Source organism: Rhinolophus hipposideros (genome assembly GCF_964194185.1).
Source record: "Rhinolophus hipposideros genome assembly, chromosome: 9".
Lineage (NCBI taxonomy): Eukaryota > Metazoa > Chordata > Mammalia > Chiroptera > Rhinolophidae > Rhinolophus > Rhinolophus hipposideros.
The window spans coordinates 24,816,519-24,835,089 of NC_138055.1; the positions used below are offsets into that span (position 1 = coordinate 24,816,519).

Consider the following 18,571-nt stretch of genomic DNA (forward strand, 5'->3'; position numbering starts at 1 on the left):
ACGGAAATATTTTCAGATTGTATTATACAACAAAACTCAAACATTTGCTATATAGAAGTTACACATAAAATCGCGATTTTAAAAGTGATTCAGAAAGTTTTAAAAAGTAGGCAAAGATATAGTTTCATCAATTTCTTGAAATTGATTCCTTTGTCACTATGAGAATGTTCTAAAATACAAACTAAAGTATTTGGGGACAAAGGGTTATAATATCTGAAATTTACTCTCAAATAGCTCAGTAAAAAATAGTGCTAAAGTAAATGTGGCTAATATTAACAATTGGTGTTATCTAGGTAAGCTGTATACAGAAGCCCACTGGGCTAATCTTTTTTTTAATTGGGGAAGGGGTACAGGACTTTATTGGGGAACAGTGTGTACTTCCAGGGCTTTTTCCAAGTGAAGTTGTTGTCCTTTCAGTCTTAGTTATGGAGGGCGCAGCTCAGCTCCAGGTCCAGTTGCCGTTGTTAGTTGCAGCAGGGCATAGCCCACCATTTCTTGTGGGAATCTAACCTGCAACCTTGTGGTAGAGAGGACACACTCCAACCAACTGAGCCATCTGGGAGCTCAGCAGCAGCTCAGCTCAAGGTGCCATGTTCAATCTTAGTTGCAGGGGGCGCAGCCCACCATCCCTTGTAGGAGTCAAGGAATTGAACTGGCAACCTTGTGGTTGAGAGCCCACTGGCCCATGTGGGAATTGAACGAGCTGCCTTCGGAGTTAAGAGCATGGAGCTCCAACTGTCTGAGCCACCGGGCCCCCGCATTGGGCTAATCTTGAAAATTATATGTATTTAAAATTTTCAAAGTTAATAAAATGAAAAATGATAGGCAAACAAAAATAGAAACCAACAGTTTTCAAATATTGCAACCAGTTAGAAAATATAATGGAAATAAAACACCATCTAAGAAAGCAACTAGGGTAAGGGGATCAAATATATGGTGATGGAAGGAGAACAGACTCTGGGTGGTGAATACACAATGGGATTTATAGATGACGTATTACAGAATTGTACACCTGAAATCTATGTAATTTTACTAATTGTGACCCCAATAAATTTTTTAAAAAAGAAAGGAACTAAAGAGGAAAGATTAAGAGGTACAAAATAGAGAATATTGCCTGAAAGTACTGACTTGACTCAATTTCTATTTCAAAAGCCACTTTCGTGTAGCCTTGAATAGGTTTTCTATAAGATACTAAAAGTAGAATGCTTTCTAAGTGAGAATTAAATGAGCTAGGGCGTATACAACACTTAAGAATAATGCCTAGCATTCAATAAATGTAAAACTATGAAGAAAAAAATTAAATACATCTGAAGGACACTAAAGGACAGGTAGAATGTATTTTGTTCATCTATGTTCTTGGATTATTAAATCTCATTAGTTTATAAATTTAACATTATTACAATAAAAGTTGGCTTTTTAAAAACTAGTCAATGATTTTCACATTCATACAGAAAGTGGTCAAGACGGCTGTGCTACCAGGAACTTGCAAGTTTAACAACCTCAAGACTACTCTCACATTTACCCATGTTGGTAGACCACGGTTTCAGTAGTTTCTAAGTAAAACAACCTCTGAAAACCTATCTTGGCAATGGATGTTAATATTTAATATCCCTTTACAGCATATCACTGTTCAATTTCTTTGCCATTTCTGTTGCAACCAATCCTCCATGTTTGTGCTTTGTTTCAACTCCATGCCGAATACCAACAGGTTATTGTTCCTTTCCTATCTACATTATCAGCATGGCAACTTTAGTTCTTAACCCCAGGTCTCCAGCTGCTTTTCTCTTAGGAAAAGAAAAAATCTAAGAACTGGGTACTGAAGTGAACAGAACACTTAAACATATGACAGTTAGAAGGTAAATGACAAATTTTATGTATCTTTTATATCCCAAAGAAATTGAGGTCTGTGTAGATGATGATGGGTCATGAAAGAAAATAACCTAAGTAAAACACAATTGGATGGCATCTTCCCTTAGTATTGTATACCACTATCATATTCAGTTCCCTCCAATCAACAACCTCTTAAGCTCCACTTCCCTTCTACCTCCATTTTTTGACCTCTTCCAGGAAATTGACGTGCAAATATCTGTGTCCTTGTTTTCTAAACTTACCCAAATGTAACTAGTTCCTTCCTAGTAGGAAAGTATCACAAAATTAGAATGCCAGATATTTACATCCTAAGAATGTGATGAGGATAAGAATTATTGTTCATTGCTAGCAAAAACAAGCATAAAATAAAGACTCAGAAGAAAGAACAATTTTAAAAGTTATTCAAATATGCCTCAATTTTAATAAGATCCCCTATACACACATTTATTTGCTACTGAAAATTGAAATAGCACATCAAAAAAATTTGCTACAAATCAAAACTTTGAAAACCAGAGCATCTAATGCACCCTGCCTTAATCATGCTTTAGCCAAACCACCCAACGTCTTCTTTTTCACATTCTTTCCACACAAAAGTTACTTGCTTCTAATTCTTGATGTTGGGTTTCATCTTACTGACTTCAGGCTTCGAAAATACACAGGCAATACTCAAGACTTATTAGTGCTTCTTTAGGTCAAATAAAAAAGTGGAACTGAAGTATATTGAAGTCATTCAAATGCAAACTACATAGATTCCTTAGAAGTTACTGGTATCAAAGACAGGAAAAAATGCAATAAAAAAGACATCACAGAATTTATATCTTAGGTTATCAAAATATTGGTATAGTCTGTCCTAGCATAGAACAGCTTTTCCTAGCTGCTGCATAATGATCCTAAAATTACTAGAAAGAAATAAAACAGTACCAGAATAAGGTACTGTTGGCTAAATGGACTCCATGTCATCATTATTCTCCATGCTAATATTATCAGAAGGATCTCCATGATATAGGCAATAATGACAGCTACATCTAAATCTTCTGAATCGTGATTCAATCTAAAAAAGAATGAAATAAGTTCAGTTAATAAAATTAATGAAATAATTAATTGCATCCCAAAGACATGTAACAACCCTCAAATCTAATGTTACTAGAATAGCTTTAGGAATATAGCACACTTGAAAAAAAAAAGTCAAAAACAAAACCGTATTTGGGGGAAGGAGGCAGGATTGAAGTGAATGGGTACCAAAAAATGCCAGAGTGTGGGTCATTTTGCAATGGTTACAGCTGCTGATTGCCAATCAATAAAAATATATTCTAATGTCAGTTCTCTGAATGCATTATGCAACTCCTGCTGCTGGACACTGCTCAGGTATTTGTGCAGTACCACACAGTATGTCCTGAGCATCATGTTTGTGACAGCACATGAAAAAGTACAAACATTAACACCAAGAGGGAACCTTGATGGAAACTATAGACTTTAGGTGATAATGATATGTCAATGTAGGTTCATCGGCTGTAACAATGTGCCACTCTGGTGTGGGATGTTGGGGGGGGGGGGAAGCTGTCAGCGTGTGAGGTCAAGGGGTACATGGGAAATCTCTGTACTTTCTGCTCAAATTTGCTGTGAAACTAAAACTGCTCTAAAAAAGTGTTTTTTTTCAAAGTACAAAAATGAACTGATTTCTTCATAGTTCTTGGAGATTCAGAAAGCCAATTTCCCTTTCCCTCTCTTAAAAATAACCAAACCAAAATCAAACCACATACCCACGCACATGTATAGTAAGAAAATTCTATTTACCTCAATTTTCCTTTCCTGTGGGTCTTTTCGAAGCTTCATGGGAAGAAAAAAAATACATACGCTTTTTGAAAATTATCAAGAAATGTTGGATTACTAATTTTTCTAAAAACTTATTTAAGTGTGTTTCCAGGACCCATCAGCTCCGAGTCAAGTAGTGGTTTCAATCTAGTTGTGGAGGGCGCAGCTCGCAGTGGCCGTGTGGGGAAGGAACCCGCAACCTTGTTGTTGAGAGCACCATGTTCTAACCAACTGAGCTAACCGGCCGCCCCCAAGGATTACTAATGTTACACACTTGCCATACAGAGAGAAGTTGGAAAATCTTAAAAATGTGCTATTTACGTCCTGCACTCACGAGTGCAGGTAATGAGGAGTGACTGCTGTTCATCACCACTTACATCTTAATCTATGAAGGCCCCCCTCATCCCCCTGGTTGGGCAGTGCTGTCTGCCCAGATCACAAAAACTCACCAGAGACAGGGTGCGGTATCTAATAACTTGTAACATCCTTTGCATCCTTTCTTTCCGAGCAGTTGCCAGTGTCCTCACTCCGCGTCTCCTCCTGTAGACTATGCCTTGACCCAGCCCCAGTCCAAGCCCCTGTAAGTTTTTTTCTCTGTCCTGCTGTTGGGGTGAACATTCTGGTAGAAGGGAAGGGAATTTGGTACTAGGGCTGAGAGTCAAGTTACTAAGGTTCTTTGCTAGCACTTCTGAGACAGCTTGAGAGCTAGCTGAAAGAAGAGAAAGTTAAGATCCATTAGGGTGAATTGCATCACCTGAAAGTCACTAGTCTCAGGCTCAAACTAGGTCTGCTCTCAAACATGTGAATAATGGGCAATGAGAGGTTGCCCAGGGTGGCGGAACCGTGCATTTACATACCCACTGTGGTAGTCTAGCTCGTGATAAGAGCATACATTGAGAAGGTGCATAAGAATCCACTATTGTGGGTAACATTTCATTCTCAAAAAATTCCTTTCCTCCTTTTCCTATCATTAGTAGTTCTGATGTGATAGATGTAAAATTTTTTCCATGAGGGGTCAAAAAGTAGTTAAGTGTATGATTCCAAATGGAAAAATATGGGACAGAAATCAGGTATGGGCAGTTTTTCCATTTTCATTTGTAAATGTGTGAATTTTTAATCTAAATGAGGGGACATAACTCATTAAAACAAGTCAAAATGTGTCAGTGAACAAGTCTCAGTAGTTCAACTTTATAACAATTAAAAATAAATTTCTTAAAATTTTTCTGGAAAAAATCCCCACGCCTGTGAAATACACAAAGACACCCAATTCCCATTCTTAAGCAGAACTAGGTAGGAAATCGATGCGGCTGTTATCCTCTCCATTTATACCCAGCTTTTTCATGGTATTAAATCTTTCCACTCTAACCCAATATTATGGGAAATCAACCACTTATTCTTGCCTCTTCCCATCCAAACCATTATGCATGTCCATGCTCTCTTATCTCATAGAACAAGGCAGTAACATTAGTTTTCCCTGTATGTGAACTATTGAGTCAAGATCCATTAAACTTTTATGGACTGTGCACATAGAAATAAAGATCCCTAGCTGCGGAATTGTCAGGTAATAGGGCAGATTCAAGGTTAAAGAGAGACTGGGTATATTATAGATACTCTCTTCATTGATTCCCCCCCCCACACCCCCCCCCCCGCCCCTGTATATATCAACCAAGGTTCTTTCCTCAAGATTCAGGGGAGGCAGGCTGGACCTTGGGGGATCGGGAGATGACGTCACCAGTGGGTAGTTGGAGGTATTGGCTCCAGGTCGTCCACCACCACCCTACACCACTCAGTCCCGCCCTTAGGGTAATTAAGGTTTCAAACTGAGTAATTCTCCGTGGCCAAACCTGGGAGTGGGTGCGGCTCCAAGAAAAGTTAGGCCACAGAAAGAACGCAGGACGGTGGAGACTTAATTAGCAGTATTCCAGGAGCAGCCCCTCCAGAGTAAGTCCTATTAATTTACAATATACAGCATATTCACTGGCTTTTATAAACCCACCCCTTCCTTCAACTTCCTGAAAAGCCATTTCCCTGTTTATTAACATTCCTAAAGGGTAAATTCAGCTGGAAAGCCAATCCCGAAAACGTTGGTGAGATTAAGAAAATCTTTAGGTTAAACTGAAATTTAGGTTTCTTGTATTTTGTTCGTTTTTATTACTCCTGACGGAAATACTGATCACAAGACGCTATGAGCCACGGTTATAGGAGGAATTCCGGTTGCTCTTCCCAGAAAAGGGACTTAAAAGATTGAAGTATTCCTGAGCATAGTAAGCAAGCAACGCAATTTACCCCTCCCCCCCTTTATTGGTCCTGTGGTTTTTCACTGGAGAGGCCTACTTAACTGTATTCTTTAAAAGACTGAAGTCAATATAAGAAAGGAGGGTAGCCCCTTCAGTTCCTGAAACCCCGGTAGTTTGGAAGGACAATGTCTGGCTTACCTGAATCTTCTTCACTGGGCGTCTGAGGAGACTCCGGGGTGGAGGTTCGGTTAAGATTCATTGGGGAGTCCATTGGAAGTCTAGTCACAGCCTGAAGCTCCTCCAAGATCCCCCAAAGGGTTCGAGCGGAAGGTGACGCTCAAAACTCTGAAGTTGCTACCAAGTAGCCTGGAAAGAACCGTATAGCCCAGAAATAGCGAGAAAAACCCCAATTCCAAAGAAACGTGGTGAAAGAAAGAGCTAACCTAAACGTTTAGGTCTGGTTTCGTCTTAAAAACTACAGATAAGCCGATCAGCCAGCCTATTTTAATGTAAATGCTGATGATTAAAGGAATGAGGTGAGTGGGAGTAGTCCTATTAGTGGAGTAATAGGATAATTCTTCATCTGCTCTGCATTAAAATAATCATGCCCTCTGTCAAGTAGACTGGAAAATTTATAAAGAGGCTCTGTGGCTGTGGCTCTCTAAGGCTGCCTTAAAATTCAGTTTTTTTTCAAGCTCTACTTCGGGAGATGCTACTGGAACTGGATTTGAAGTGTTTTAATGCAGAGAGAAGGGCAGTTTCTCCTCAATTTTGGATTAACTCCCAATTAAGTTAACTGAGAAAGTTTCCTTAAAAGTTTTCCTTGCCTGATTCATCTTAAACTTTTGGATGCTTGTAAGGGGAAGTCTGTTAGTAAGGACAAATAGAGGAGAAATAAGTGTCTGTTATAAACAGCTTAATTGCTTGATATTTTATGGATGTGTATTTTGGATCTGTAATTTTAGTTAGCTTTATAGACTAAATTTAAATGCACTTAGCATTTGTAAGCAACTGAAGTAAATTAAATTTATTGCTACTCCCCCAATACTTGTATTGAATTCTAACAAAGAGCACTAACATTAACTGCTGATTTCCTACAGGCAGTAGAAAAAGTCCCCAGCTGCCCCAGACTTTTCCCATCTCCTATTTAGTGTGCATCCTCCCTCATCCCATTTTAGCTGGAAACTACAAGAAAATACTCAAAAGCGTTCTTGTTTGTTTTTAGTAAAAAGCAAGAGTTGAAGTTATGATTAAGAAATATTTTTGTAGAATAAACAAACAAACATAAATTTTGTAGGGGATGAGGAGTAGCCATAAATATATATCATGACATAACACTTTATTCAAGTGGTTTTCAGAAGTGTGGCCTCCAGACAGGCAGCATCAACAGCACCTGGTCACTTTAGATGTGATTAGAAATTATTGAACTCCAACCCAGACCTACTGAATCAAACACTGGTCACCCAATCATAGTTTTAATAAGGTTCCCTGGTGGTTCTGATTTGTGCTGAAGTTTAAGAAGCTCTGCTTTATACGGCTCTGTTAACTTTCCACTTCTGTTGTTCATCTCTCAGCTGTTCTCCCTTTTGCCCTGGGACCCTCTCCTACAACAGTCTCTGAGACTCCCATTGGAGAAGTGAAGACACGTGTCGAGGTAAGACAGTGATTAGGGAGACCATTTCATGGACTGTGTACATGTCTGACCACTGTGCTGTACACCCGAAGCTGAAGCTGAATAATATAGAATGTCAACTACAATTATATATATATGTGTATATATATATATATATATATATATATATATATATATATATATATATATTGTCAAGGGATATGGAGTACAGCATAGGAAATAAAATCAATGGAGTCACGTATATACGATATCAGAGGGGTGGTAAATGTCTGTTACTTTCTTTTGTACACTTGAAACTAATTTTTTTAAAAAGAGGTGATAGTGAAAAGGACTGACCTAAACTTTCACTCAAGAAATGCAGGTTAATAAAAGGTGAGAGCACCATAGCTATAGGAAGGTGTGTTATGCAGGTGGTGGAGTTTCAGTTTGCTTAAACATGATAAAAGCTGATCTCAAAGCAACAGAAGGTAAAAATACTGAGAGGATGATTGAGAAACACAATCCCTAAATATGCTTTAGAAGATGAATAAAATAAAAAAATTATAACACCTTTCTGGTTACCATGTTTTTCCTTTGTAATGTGAAAGGTTAGATTAAAAGGCCAAACTAGAATAAAACAACTTGAAAAAAACAGAGTATAAAAGAACATGTCAAGAAATCATTAATTTCTCCAGAGATTATAAAATCATATTTTTTAAATAAACGGGGTGCTCTTTAAAAAAAAGGAAAACTCAGAGAGCAAAAAAAAAAGAGTACCTGGAGATTAGAAGTTTGAAATTAGAAACAAACAAAAAAAGGGTGTGAAAATAAAATCAAAGATAGTCCCTTAATAAGTAAAACGATACCACAAGCAGATGTAAAATAGGAGAGAAAATATAAGACAATGAGAATCTAAGATTAGGAAATATAATGGCTTCAGATTCATAAACAATAACACTGGATACTAGAAGATAATGGAGTAATACCTTCCAATTTCTGAAGGAAAATGATTTCCAACCTAGAACTCTGTATTCAGCCAAACTATTGAGCAAATGTGGAACATTTTTAGACATTAAATTTCTCACGAATGTCACCACCTACATAGATTCCTTTGTCTTGTAGCAAATTAACTTGATACAGGAACATGACCAGAAAAGCTATTCCAAAGGTCATTAAACAGAAAGGCTCAGAGATCATATTTAAAAACTCGTATCACTCAGTTTTTAAAGTCAATTTAAAACACAGAGTAAAAAGCAAGGGGAAAGGAATGGCGTAATCTAACAGATTTAAAATGTTAAAAAGAAGACAACAGGCCCAAAATGGAGTTGTTTATGCTAAGCTTCATGTCACCAAACCTAGACTTAATTAGTTTCAGTTCTCCTGGAAATGGAATCTTAAACCAGTCAGGATTGTCCTAATCAGCACTGGTTAGATAATCTGCCTGGTGGACCCCAGCTATGTCATTAGGGCAAGTAAACTTGCAATAAACAATCTGCTTTTTTGGGTCCAGTACAACTTCCTTATTCCTGCTCCATTCTGCCTATAAAATCTCTTGTTATATAGCTCCATAGAGCTCTTTTCTATCTGCAAGATTGGGTGCTGCCCGATTCATGAATCATTGAATAAAGCCAATAAGATCTTTTAAATTTAGTCAGTTGAATTTTGCTATTTGAGAATAGGATACAAGCTAGGTGGATCTTACTTCCCAAGTTAAAGTGATATGCAGTTGATAGGGTTTAAGACATGCTACCCTAAAATGTGGTACCTTGGCACATTGCATATTTTAAGCTGAAGGAGTTTGAGGAAACAGCTGAAGCAGGAAAGTCTGATCTTCTTCTGACCTTCCTCCCCACCTTTTCCCCCTGAGGCATATCATAAAACCCTCCCTATATCTAAAAGAAGGAAGGATCCTTATCTCCAAGACAGGGACACTGAGAAGAATTGGAATGAACCAGCCTTGCTCAGTTTCCCAGTTTTCTGTACTTAGTGCATACTCTTTGTCCTATCATCTTTCCAGGACTTTCCATTCTTCATCAAACCTAGCATAAAAACACTCGGGTTTAACCATTTTCTCAGGTCTTCGGTTCCTTATGAAGACTGCTGTGTCATGTAAAACTCACATTAAATAGATTTGTATGTTTTTCTCCTACTAATTTGTCTTTGTCAGTTTAATTTTCAGACCCAGCCAGGGACTTTAACAGGGTCAAGAAAACGTTTTCCTTACCTACACAGTGGTCCTACAATCTGTCTCGCTACTGCTTCATCCTTCCCCATTGATGGGTCGTTATGAGGACCAGAGTTCAGGTTTGATAAAGGGGCCCCCAGACAGAAAGTAGGAGGCACCAATGACACATTGATTCTACCTGTGAAATAGTCCTGGCCTTACCTGTAGCTTGCTAATTTGCCTGGTGAACAACCATAAATTTCATTTACATTTCTAAGATGGGCTCCACATGGGATAATAGTGAGTACCACTAGTGGGTGACTGATTTAGGGGTGACAGTTGTCAGTCCACAGGCGATATGATCACGACTTGTTCTTTCCATCCTTTTCTTTCTGTAAGTAATAACTTCTGTTCTAGCTTACAGGTTAGTGTTTTACTTACTGTATATTTAAATGCATTATGAATTCTGCCTGTGTGTCACTTGCTGCTTGTTTACTCAATATCCACACTTAACTATGAGTTTCACCTGTCTCATAAGCTACGAGTTTATTGTCTATGCTTACCACTTCTTAAGCGTTTCATCTATCCCAGTTGTTTTCCCCTCTTTTGCAGAATTGAATATTCTCAAAAAACACTGCAAATGCACATTATACCCTTTACCAGCGTTGACATAGAAATGTTCATACCTGTAGAGAATATTTATAAGAGTTCATCTGAGCCAAACTGATGACATGCCATTGAGCAAGTTCTCAAATGCTCCCAAGAATAACAGTTTTGCAGCTTCTTTTATGCATTTGAAATTAAGAAAGGAAGTGAATAAGATTACATGGAGGTGGGAGAAACAAGGCAGGGATTGGATTACAGATAGTTAACAAGATTATGTGCTTGCTTGAGGGTTAATACCCCCTTGAAGGGGTATTCTAGTATTTCAAAGGTTTGTTAACCTAGATGGACCAGAACAATGGTCAGGGCTGGCGTAAGACGTTATATTTGGGGTGTATGACTACCCCCATGACCTGCCCAGTTAGGAATTTATGATCAGATTACCCTGTGAGGTTTCTTTCCATAGAATACCCCCCTTTTTTTTGTCTACACCAGGAATATTGATCTGCCTCAAAGGGAAATAACCAAGTTAGAAGGATGAGGGATTGGAAATATATGAGTATGTAGTAGGAAAAGCTAGATCTCTGCATTGGAAGTGAATAATAAGGCCTAAAACCAAAAAATAAAAACAAAAAAATCAAGAAGTATCATTATAAACTTGCTATTTTAAAATGCAGAGACAAATACCATAAAAAAATCAGCCAAAGAAAGTCTAAAGTGGGTGTTTCTGGGAAAAAGAAATGGGGAGGGCTGCAGAAGACAGCATCTGAGACAGGTGTTTGTCTTAACAAATCTAGAACTGTTTGCCACTTTACAGAATAGGTATATGTGTTTATGTTGTTTTTTTAAAGGGGGGAAGTAGTCTGATGCAAAATGTATAGAAAAAGAGCAAAAATGAATGTAGGGAAATCAACACAGAGAATATTGTATTCAGGAGTCTGGGTGAGTAATGAAAATTATTTAAGAATTTGACAACAGAAAAAAGAACAGGGATAGAGTCAAAATGGTGGAGTAAACTCTGAGTTTGTCTCTTTCTGTGCTCATGTCAAAATTACAACTAAATTTATAGAACAACCATCATTGAGAACCGCCTGAAGACTAGCTGGACAGAATTCTTGTAACTAAGGAGATAAAGAAGAAGCCACATGGAGATGGTCTTTATAGGACCAAGAAGTGTGGCTTCTGAAACAATTGGAAACCCACCTAAGAGGGGTTGCATGAGGTAAGTCCACCAACATGCAGCAGTCATCATGGATTCCATAGGTGACGCCTATCATGGAAGGAAGTTCTTTACCATGCAGACTTTCCAGTTTCAAGCTATTTAAGTGAGACTTCCTGCACCTTTTTCCATGTAACCAGGATGTGGCACACTGAGGAACCCAAAGAAAGAAATAGAACTGAATATTTTTCACACTTAGCAGGCTAGGAGAGGTGGCGGCCTTGAAGGATATGGAAGATTTGAGGAGAAAGAGTTCAAAATGTGGAAAGGAACAATATAATTACACAGAAGGATTGCCAGATTTTATTACACAAGGTCAAGAACCAAGCTAAATTTAAAAAACAAGTAATACACTACAAAAGATTGCAGCAAATAGGACAGATAAAATACATAATCATACCAATGAATAAAAATCCATTAGATGAATAAAAAATAAGCAAAGCTTTCTCATCTGAGGAAATATGAATAAAGTAACATGTGAAACAGTTCACTTGAATTCTAAAGCTACCTTGAATTTTGAAGCTATTTAAGTAAGGTGTCTTCTAAACTATTGCATGGTAAATTAAGAATAGATGATGCTAGCCAAGATGTATTGTGCAGTTAGAATTTCCTATAGCTGGTGACTCTGAACAGTTTTTGTAAAATTATTTGACGACAAATATATGTATTTTAAAATATGGAACGCTTCACAAATTTGCGTGTTGTCCTTGCGCAGGGGCCATGCTAGTCTTCTCCGTATCATTCCAATTTTAGTATATGTGGTGCCGAAGGGAGCACGACAACAAATATTAAGACCTTTAAAATAGATACATACAAAACATGAGGTTTGAGATCAGTTAACCTGTTGAATTCATGTTATCTCTAGTGCCTAACACATTACAGTATGATGGACATGAACCATGTGCTTGTTGAATGACCTCATTAAGTCAGCATCTGTACCCAGACTATTGTTAAAAGACAAAATTTTACGAGTAAATTTTAAAGATTTTATTGGCTTTATTCAATGATTGGTGAATTGGGCAGCATCCAATCTAGCAGATAAAAAATTCTGAGGAGCTGTACAAAATGAAAGACTTTTATAGGCAGAAGGGAGGAGGAACAAGGAAGTTACACTAGGCAGAGAGTGGATTTGTTATTGCAAGGTTACTTTCCTTTAGGGGATGGCAGGGGTCTATCAGGCAGATTTTGTAACTAGTGCTGATCAGGTGATTCCTGACTGACTGGTTTAAAGTTCTATTTCTGGGAGAGCTGATACTGTGATTAAGTTAAATCTCAGTTTGGTGACACAGGCCTTAGCATAAGTATCTCCATTTGGGGCTTGTTGTCTCATTTTTAACTTTATAGTAATGAGTATAGATATCCAGGGGAATCTTAGATATATAAAGATATGGTGTTTCTCATGCAGACCATTTATGTTTTGTATTCTTGAAAATTAAAAAAAAAATCTTGTAGTAAGCAGTAATTGCTAGGATTATAAAATAGAGCTGGGGAAGGTGGCATAAGAGTATGGACCCCAAGAAAATTCATTTGATGTGAACCCTGAGAAATAATTTATCTTCTGAGATAGACTCCCCATGGTCAATCAAGGGCCTAAATTTTATAAATAATAAGAGCCTAATGGCCATTTGCTGACAGGGGTTCCTCACACACTTTGTATATAAGGAAGAACCTCAGACTGAGCTCTTGGTTTCCCGCCCTATGCCCCACTTCTTTGCAAAAAAATCTGAATTAACAACTACAGGGAAACCCTGGCATAGTCTTTCTACCAACAGACAGAGACTTACCTTGTCCAATCAGAACTGCACAATTTGAATACCTCATTTATATAAAATGAACCTAATTGGAAACTCGGGCGGAATTTCACTGTAAAAGGTCACCTCCCCTTTGTCTCTGTACAACACAATTTAGATTGCTACTTGAATCTGTGTCTCTTGGGCTGCAGCTCCTTTTGCTCAAATAAATACTTTTTATTCTTTGTTATAGTCTAAAATTAATTTTGGTTTACAAGAGAGAGCAGCTGGGAAGCTGTCCCAACTCATTTAAGGGTTTGAATTCTCTCAAATGTTGGGTCTCTTTTGCAGACGTCAATAACTATTGATGCTTCAAAGGAATAGTTTATTTAATTAAATGGAAGGAAAGAAGAAACCAATTTATCAAACCTAATTTGCTCATATAGGTTACAATTCCATGTATAAGGTTTTAAAGTAAATTAATATCACAATTACAAAACACATGTCTAACATCAATTTCTTGAATTCTGCCTGATTTACTTTTTTTGGGGGGTTGATGTAGTAATTTTAATTTTTAATTTTTTTGAGATATAATTGACGTAACATTGTGTAAGTTTAGTGTGTATAATGTGTTAATTTGATACATTTAAATATTGCAATCTGAGTACCTCCATAGCATTAGCTAACACCTCTGTCACAGCATATAATTTACTTTTTGTGGTGAGAACAATTAAGATCAGGTTTGTTAGCAACTTTGAAGTTAATAATACAGCATTGTTGGCTATAATCCCTGTGTTGTGCATTAGATCTTCAGAATTTATTTATCTACTAGTTGCACACTTTTTTAGTGCCTGAATGCTTTGCTACTTGTTCCTTCATGTTGTTCTCCACTCCCCTCAGTAGAAGACAAAGTGGGACAGGATCAAGAGGCTGAAGAAGTGTTTGGCAAAAAAAACTTAAAGGATACATATTAGTTAGCTTAAACTTTTTTTTTTAATGTTAATAGTTATGTATTTATTCTAACATCTTGGGGAAAAATGTAACCACTGCATCTCATCTGTGATTTCAGGGATAATATTAATATTATTTTTATTATTATTATTATTAAATTAAAGTTTATTTGGGTGACAATTGTTAGTAAAGTTACATAGATTTCAGGTGTACAATTCTGTATTACCTCATCTATAAATCACATTGTGTGTTCACCACCCAAAGTCAGTTCTCCTTCTATCACCATATATTTGATCCCCTTTACCCTCATGTACCACCCTCTTCTCCCTTACCCTCTGGTAACCACTAAACTATTGTCTGTATCTATGAGATTTTGTTTCTTCATTTGTTTGTCTTGTTCTTTTGTTGTTTTCAGTTTTATATACCACATATGAGTGAAATCATATGGTTCTCGACTTTTTCTCTCATTTCGCTTAGCATTATAATCTCAAGATCCATCCATGTTGTCGTAAATGGTACTATTTCATCTTTTCTTATGACAGAATAGTATTCCATTGTGTATATATACCACAACTTCTTTTTTTTTTTTTTTTAAGATTTTATTGGAGAAGGGAAACAGGACTTTATTGGGGAACAGTGTGTACTTCCAGGACTTTTTTTCCAAGTCAAGTTGCTATTTTTTCTAGTTGCAGGGGGCACAGCCCACCATCCATCCCTTGCAGGACTTGAGGACTTGAACTGGCAACCTTGTGGCTGAGAGCCCACTGGCCCATGTGGGAATCGAACCGGCGGCCTTCGGAGTTAGGAGCATGGAGCTCTAACTGCCTGAGCCACCAGGCCGGCCCCTATACCACAACTTCTTTATCCATTCATCTATCGAAGGATACTTTGGTTGTTTCGATGTCTTGACCACCATAAGTAAAACTGCAGTGAAACATATATCTGTATGGATAAATGTTTTCAGATGTTTTGGGTAGATACACAGGAGAGGGATTGGTGGGTCATATGGTAATTCTACACTTAATTTTTTTTTTATTATTAAAGATTTTATTGGAGAAGGGGAACAGGACTTTATTGGGGAACAGTGTGTACTTCCAGGCCTTTTTTCCAAGTCAAGGTGTTGTCCTTTCAATCTCAGTTATGGAGGGTGAGGTTCAGCTTCAAGTTGTTGTCCTTTCAGTCTTAGTTGTGGAGGGTGCAGCTCAGCTCCAGGTCCAGTTGCCGTTTTCCTAGTTGCAGAGGGCACAGCCCACCATCCCTTGTGGGAGTCGAACCGGCAACCTTGTGGTTGAGAGGACGCATTCTAACCAACTGAGCCATCTGGGAATTTAGCAACAGCTCAGCTCAAGGTGCCCATGTTCAATTTTAGTTGCAGGGGACAGAGCCCACCGTCCCTTGCGGGACTCGAGGAGTTGAACTGGCAACCTTGTGATTGAGAGCCCACTGGCCCATGTGGGAATCGAACCGGCAGCCTTCAGAGTTAGGAGCATGGAGCTCTAACCGCCTGAGCCACCGGGCCAGCCCCTACACTTAATTTTTTAAAATTAGTTTCATGTGTACAAAACACTGTAATAGTTAGACATTAATCATTTATACCCCTCACAAAGTGATAACCCCTCTCCCCCAATCTACTACCTCTCTGACATCGCATACAGCCATTACATTTCCACTGTCTCTATTCCTTATGCTGGTCTCCACTATATATGAACATATATATATGTGTGTGTGTGTGTGTGTGTGTGTGTGTATAATTATGGTGGACATTCATTATTATTCAGCTTCAGCTTCAGGTGTACAGCACAGTGATCAGGCATCTACAACATCCCTGAGGTAGTCTCCCTAATAAGACAAGTGTTCATCGGATACCTTACAAAATCTTTACAGCATTATTGATTATTCTTCATTATTGATTGTTCTTCTTTACAACATTATTGATTATATTCCCCAAATTGACTTTCGTATCCCCGTGGCAATCTTGTGGTTACTGGCTGCACTTTTTAATCACCTCACCTTCTCCGTTATCCCCACTACACCTCCCATCTAGCAACCCTCAGTTTTTCCTCTATGTCTCTGAGACTGTTTCTGATTAGTTTTCGTTCATTTATTCTTTTCTTTAGATTCCACATATGAGATCATGTGGTATTTGTCTTTCTCTGTCTCACTTATTTCACTTAGCATAATGTTCTCTAGGTCCATCCATATCATTGCAAATGGTAAGATTTTGTTTTTCTTTATGGCCAAATAATACTCTATTGTATAAACGTACCATAGTTTAATCCATTCGTCTACTGATGGGCATTTCGGTTGTTTCCATGTCTTGGTTATTGAGAATAGTGCTGCAATAAACATAGGGGTGCATAGATTTTTTTCAAATTAGCATTTTGGAATTCTCTGGATAAATACCCAAGAGTTGAATTGCTGTGTCATACGGTAGTTCTATTTTCAATTTTTTGAGATACCTCCACACTTTAAACTTTTTTTATGTGTTGGGGAGACTGCCATTATTCTTCCTTTTGCCCTAGAACACTCACGCTCAGCTTGGCAAATCAGGGAGATTTTAAGCAATGGAAAAGAGATACAACTAGAAAAGATATGTAGGCTCTTTAAATTTTCCAACACAGTTGTAGAAAGTGTAGTTTTAGAGAGAATAGAATTAGAACCATATCATGTCTAATTCAATCCCAATATCTACCTACCTAATTCTTTCAGTCAATGTTTCCTTTATTTTTAAATGGGCTGGCAGATAGATTTATTTGATAGGCTAAAAGGAGGTAGGAATTAGAGCAGTTCCCCCTGTTATAATTGGGTTAAAGTTCTTTTCAGACCTACTTGAAGCAGTTTGGAAGCCCTGAATGGTACCTATCTGTCCAGACCCAAACATCTAGGAAGTTTCACACTGACTAGACTCCCTGGACCAGTCACAGTTTACACAACCTTGAACCCCAGTATTCACAGATGACTAGGGAAGAAAATTTCTAGGAAGACAGAGACAAACCATGTAACTCTCTTCTTGACGACAGGGGAAATCCATATTCTTTGTATTAATTTCCAGCACTTAAAGGAGGAATATACTTAAGTAAACCTCCTTAAACCAGAAGAGGAAGGAGTGTACTCCCTCCAGTGATAAAAAAGGAAGACAAAGTGAACATCCATAAGGGTGGAAACTGTTAACTATGCACAGAACCTCAAGTTTCCAGACTCATTTCTGAGAAGAGGCAGTCAGAATCCTTGTCAGATGGACTGGACTAGGAGCCATTCCCATCAAGACATGGCAGGGATGGGAGAAAAGAACAAAAGACAAGGAAGTTTTAAAACTTCAGTTGAAGTTAGGTGTAGTCTTAACTCTCCACTCACCTCTGTGTGATTGACTTTCTAGCCAAATTTACTCTTCAGGAATGTTAAACAGTGAAATGGCTTAATCTGGTAGAGGCTGAAGGTGGGTAAAGACTTTAAGAGCCAGTGAATGTACTTTTAAAATTTTAATCTGCCCCTGAGATGTAAACTGATGATTTCGGAATCTTCATTCTCTCTCTCTTATCTGCGGACTCCACCTTTTCTCTCCAGGTGCCTTTTCTAGAAATGTTTTCATTGGATAGTACCTGTCTGGCTTCAGGTCAGATCAAGAGAGCCACAGGCAAAATCAAAGTTTTGATCTCAAGGACCATATGTTCTGGTGGGGACAGACAATACCCTGTATTTTGGATTGATCCAAAATATAGGGTAGCGTAGTGAAAAATATTCCAAAGAGAGGTGAAGCCTGGCAATGAAGAGAGGAGGGCTGCTGTTTTGGAACATTCTCCCTTGTGCTGGGTTAATGATTCACTCATGCTCCCCACATTGTTCTCTGACCATGTCTGGCACTGCGGTCCTCCTGGGACCTGGGTCCCTCTGCCGCCTGGGGGACCCACCCCATCCCTGGTGTCCTTCACTCCCGCTCTCTGGTGGTGTTTCAGCAGGACATTACCCCCAGGCTTCCAGGGCCATCTGCCCTAGATTCTGGGCCGTGCAACCCCACTGGCAGGGTGTGGCGTGCAGCCCGGGGATGGTACTTGCTGGCACTGTGGGGCCCAAGTTGCCGCAGCCCCATGAGGCTGTCATGGAGAACCACTTCTTGCTTGGCCTCTTCTTTCCATTCTCCAATACTGACAGGTGCCTTTTTTCTGGGTATCTACCTTAGTTCTTGAAATCTCACAATGAAGACTCAATACTCCCAGGGGTGGCATCCTGCCTCTATTACCAATTATTTAATAGCTAGTGGAAAACATTTAATGACTTTACAATATGACAGCCCACTAGACATTAGCGTGCTGGACAGGTTTTTGATGGGAAGCATGCGTGACAAATTTCCCAAAGTTTGCTGTCTGAGTAAAGCTA

The 18,571-nt window shown here is 38.4% G+C and overlaps 1 protein-coding gene across 1 annotated transcript; it reads right to left on the reverse strand.

Moving 5' to 3' along the window:
* Nucleotides 1-2,809: 2,809 nt before the first annotated feature.
* On the reverse strand, nucleotides 2,810-6,189 carry DPPA3 (developmental pluripotency associated 3; the record flags this gene model as incomplete). The annotated part of the gene is made up of 3 exons (XM_081058931.1): nucleotides 2,810-2,920; nucleotides 4,131-4,390; nucleotides 6,117-6,189. 3 exons carry the CDS (start codon nucleotides 6,187-6,189, stop codon nucleotides 2,810-2,812), a joined length of 444 nt encoding a protein of 147 aa, XP_080915057.1.
* Between the last annotated feature and the right edge of the window lie 12,382 nt (nucleotides 6,190-18,571).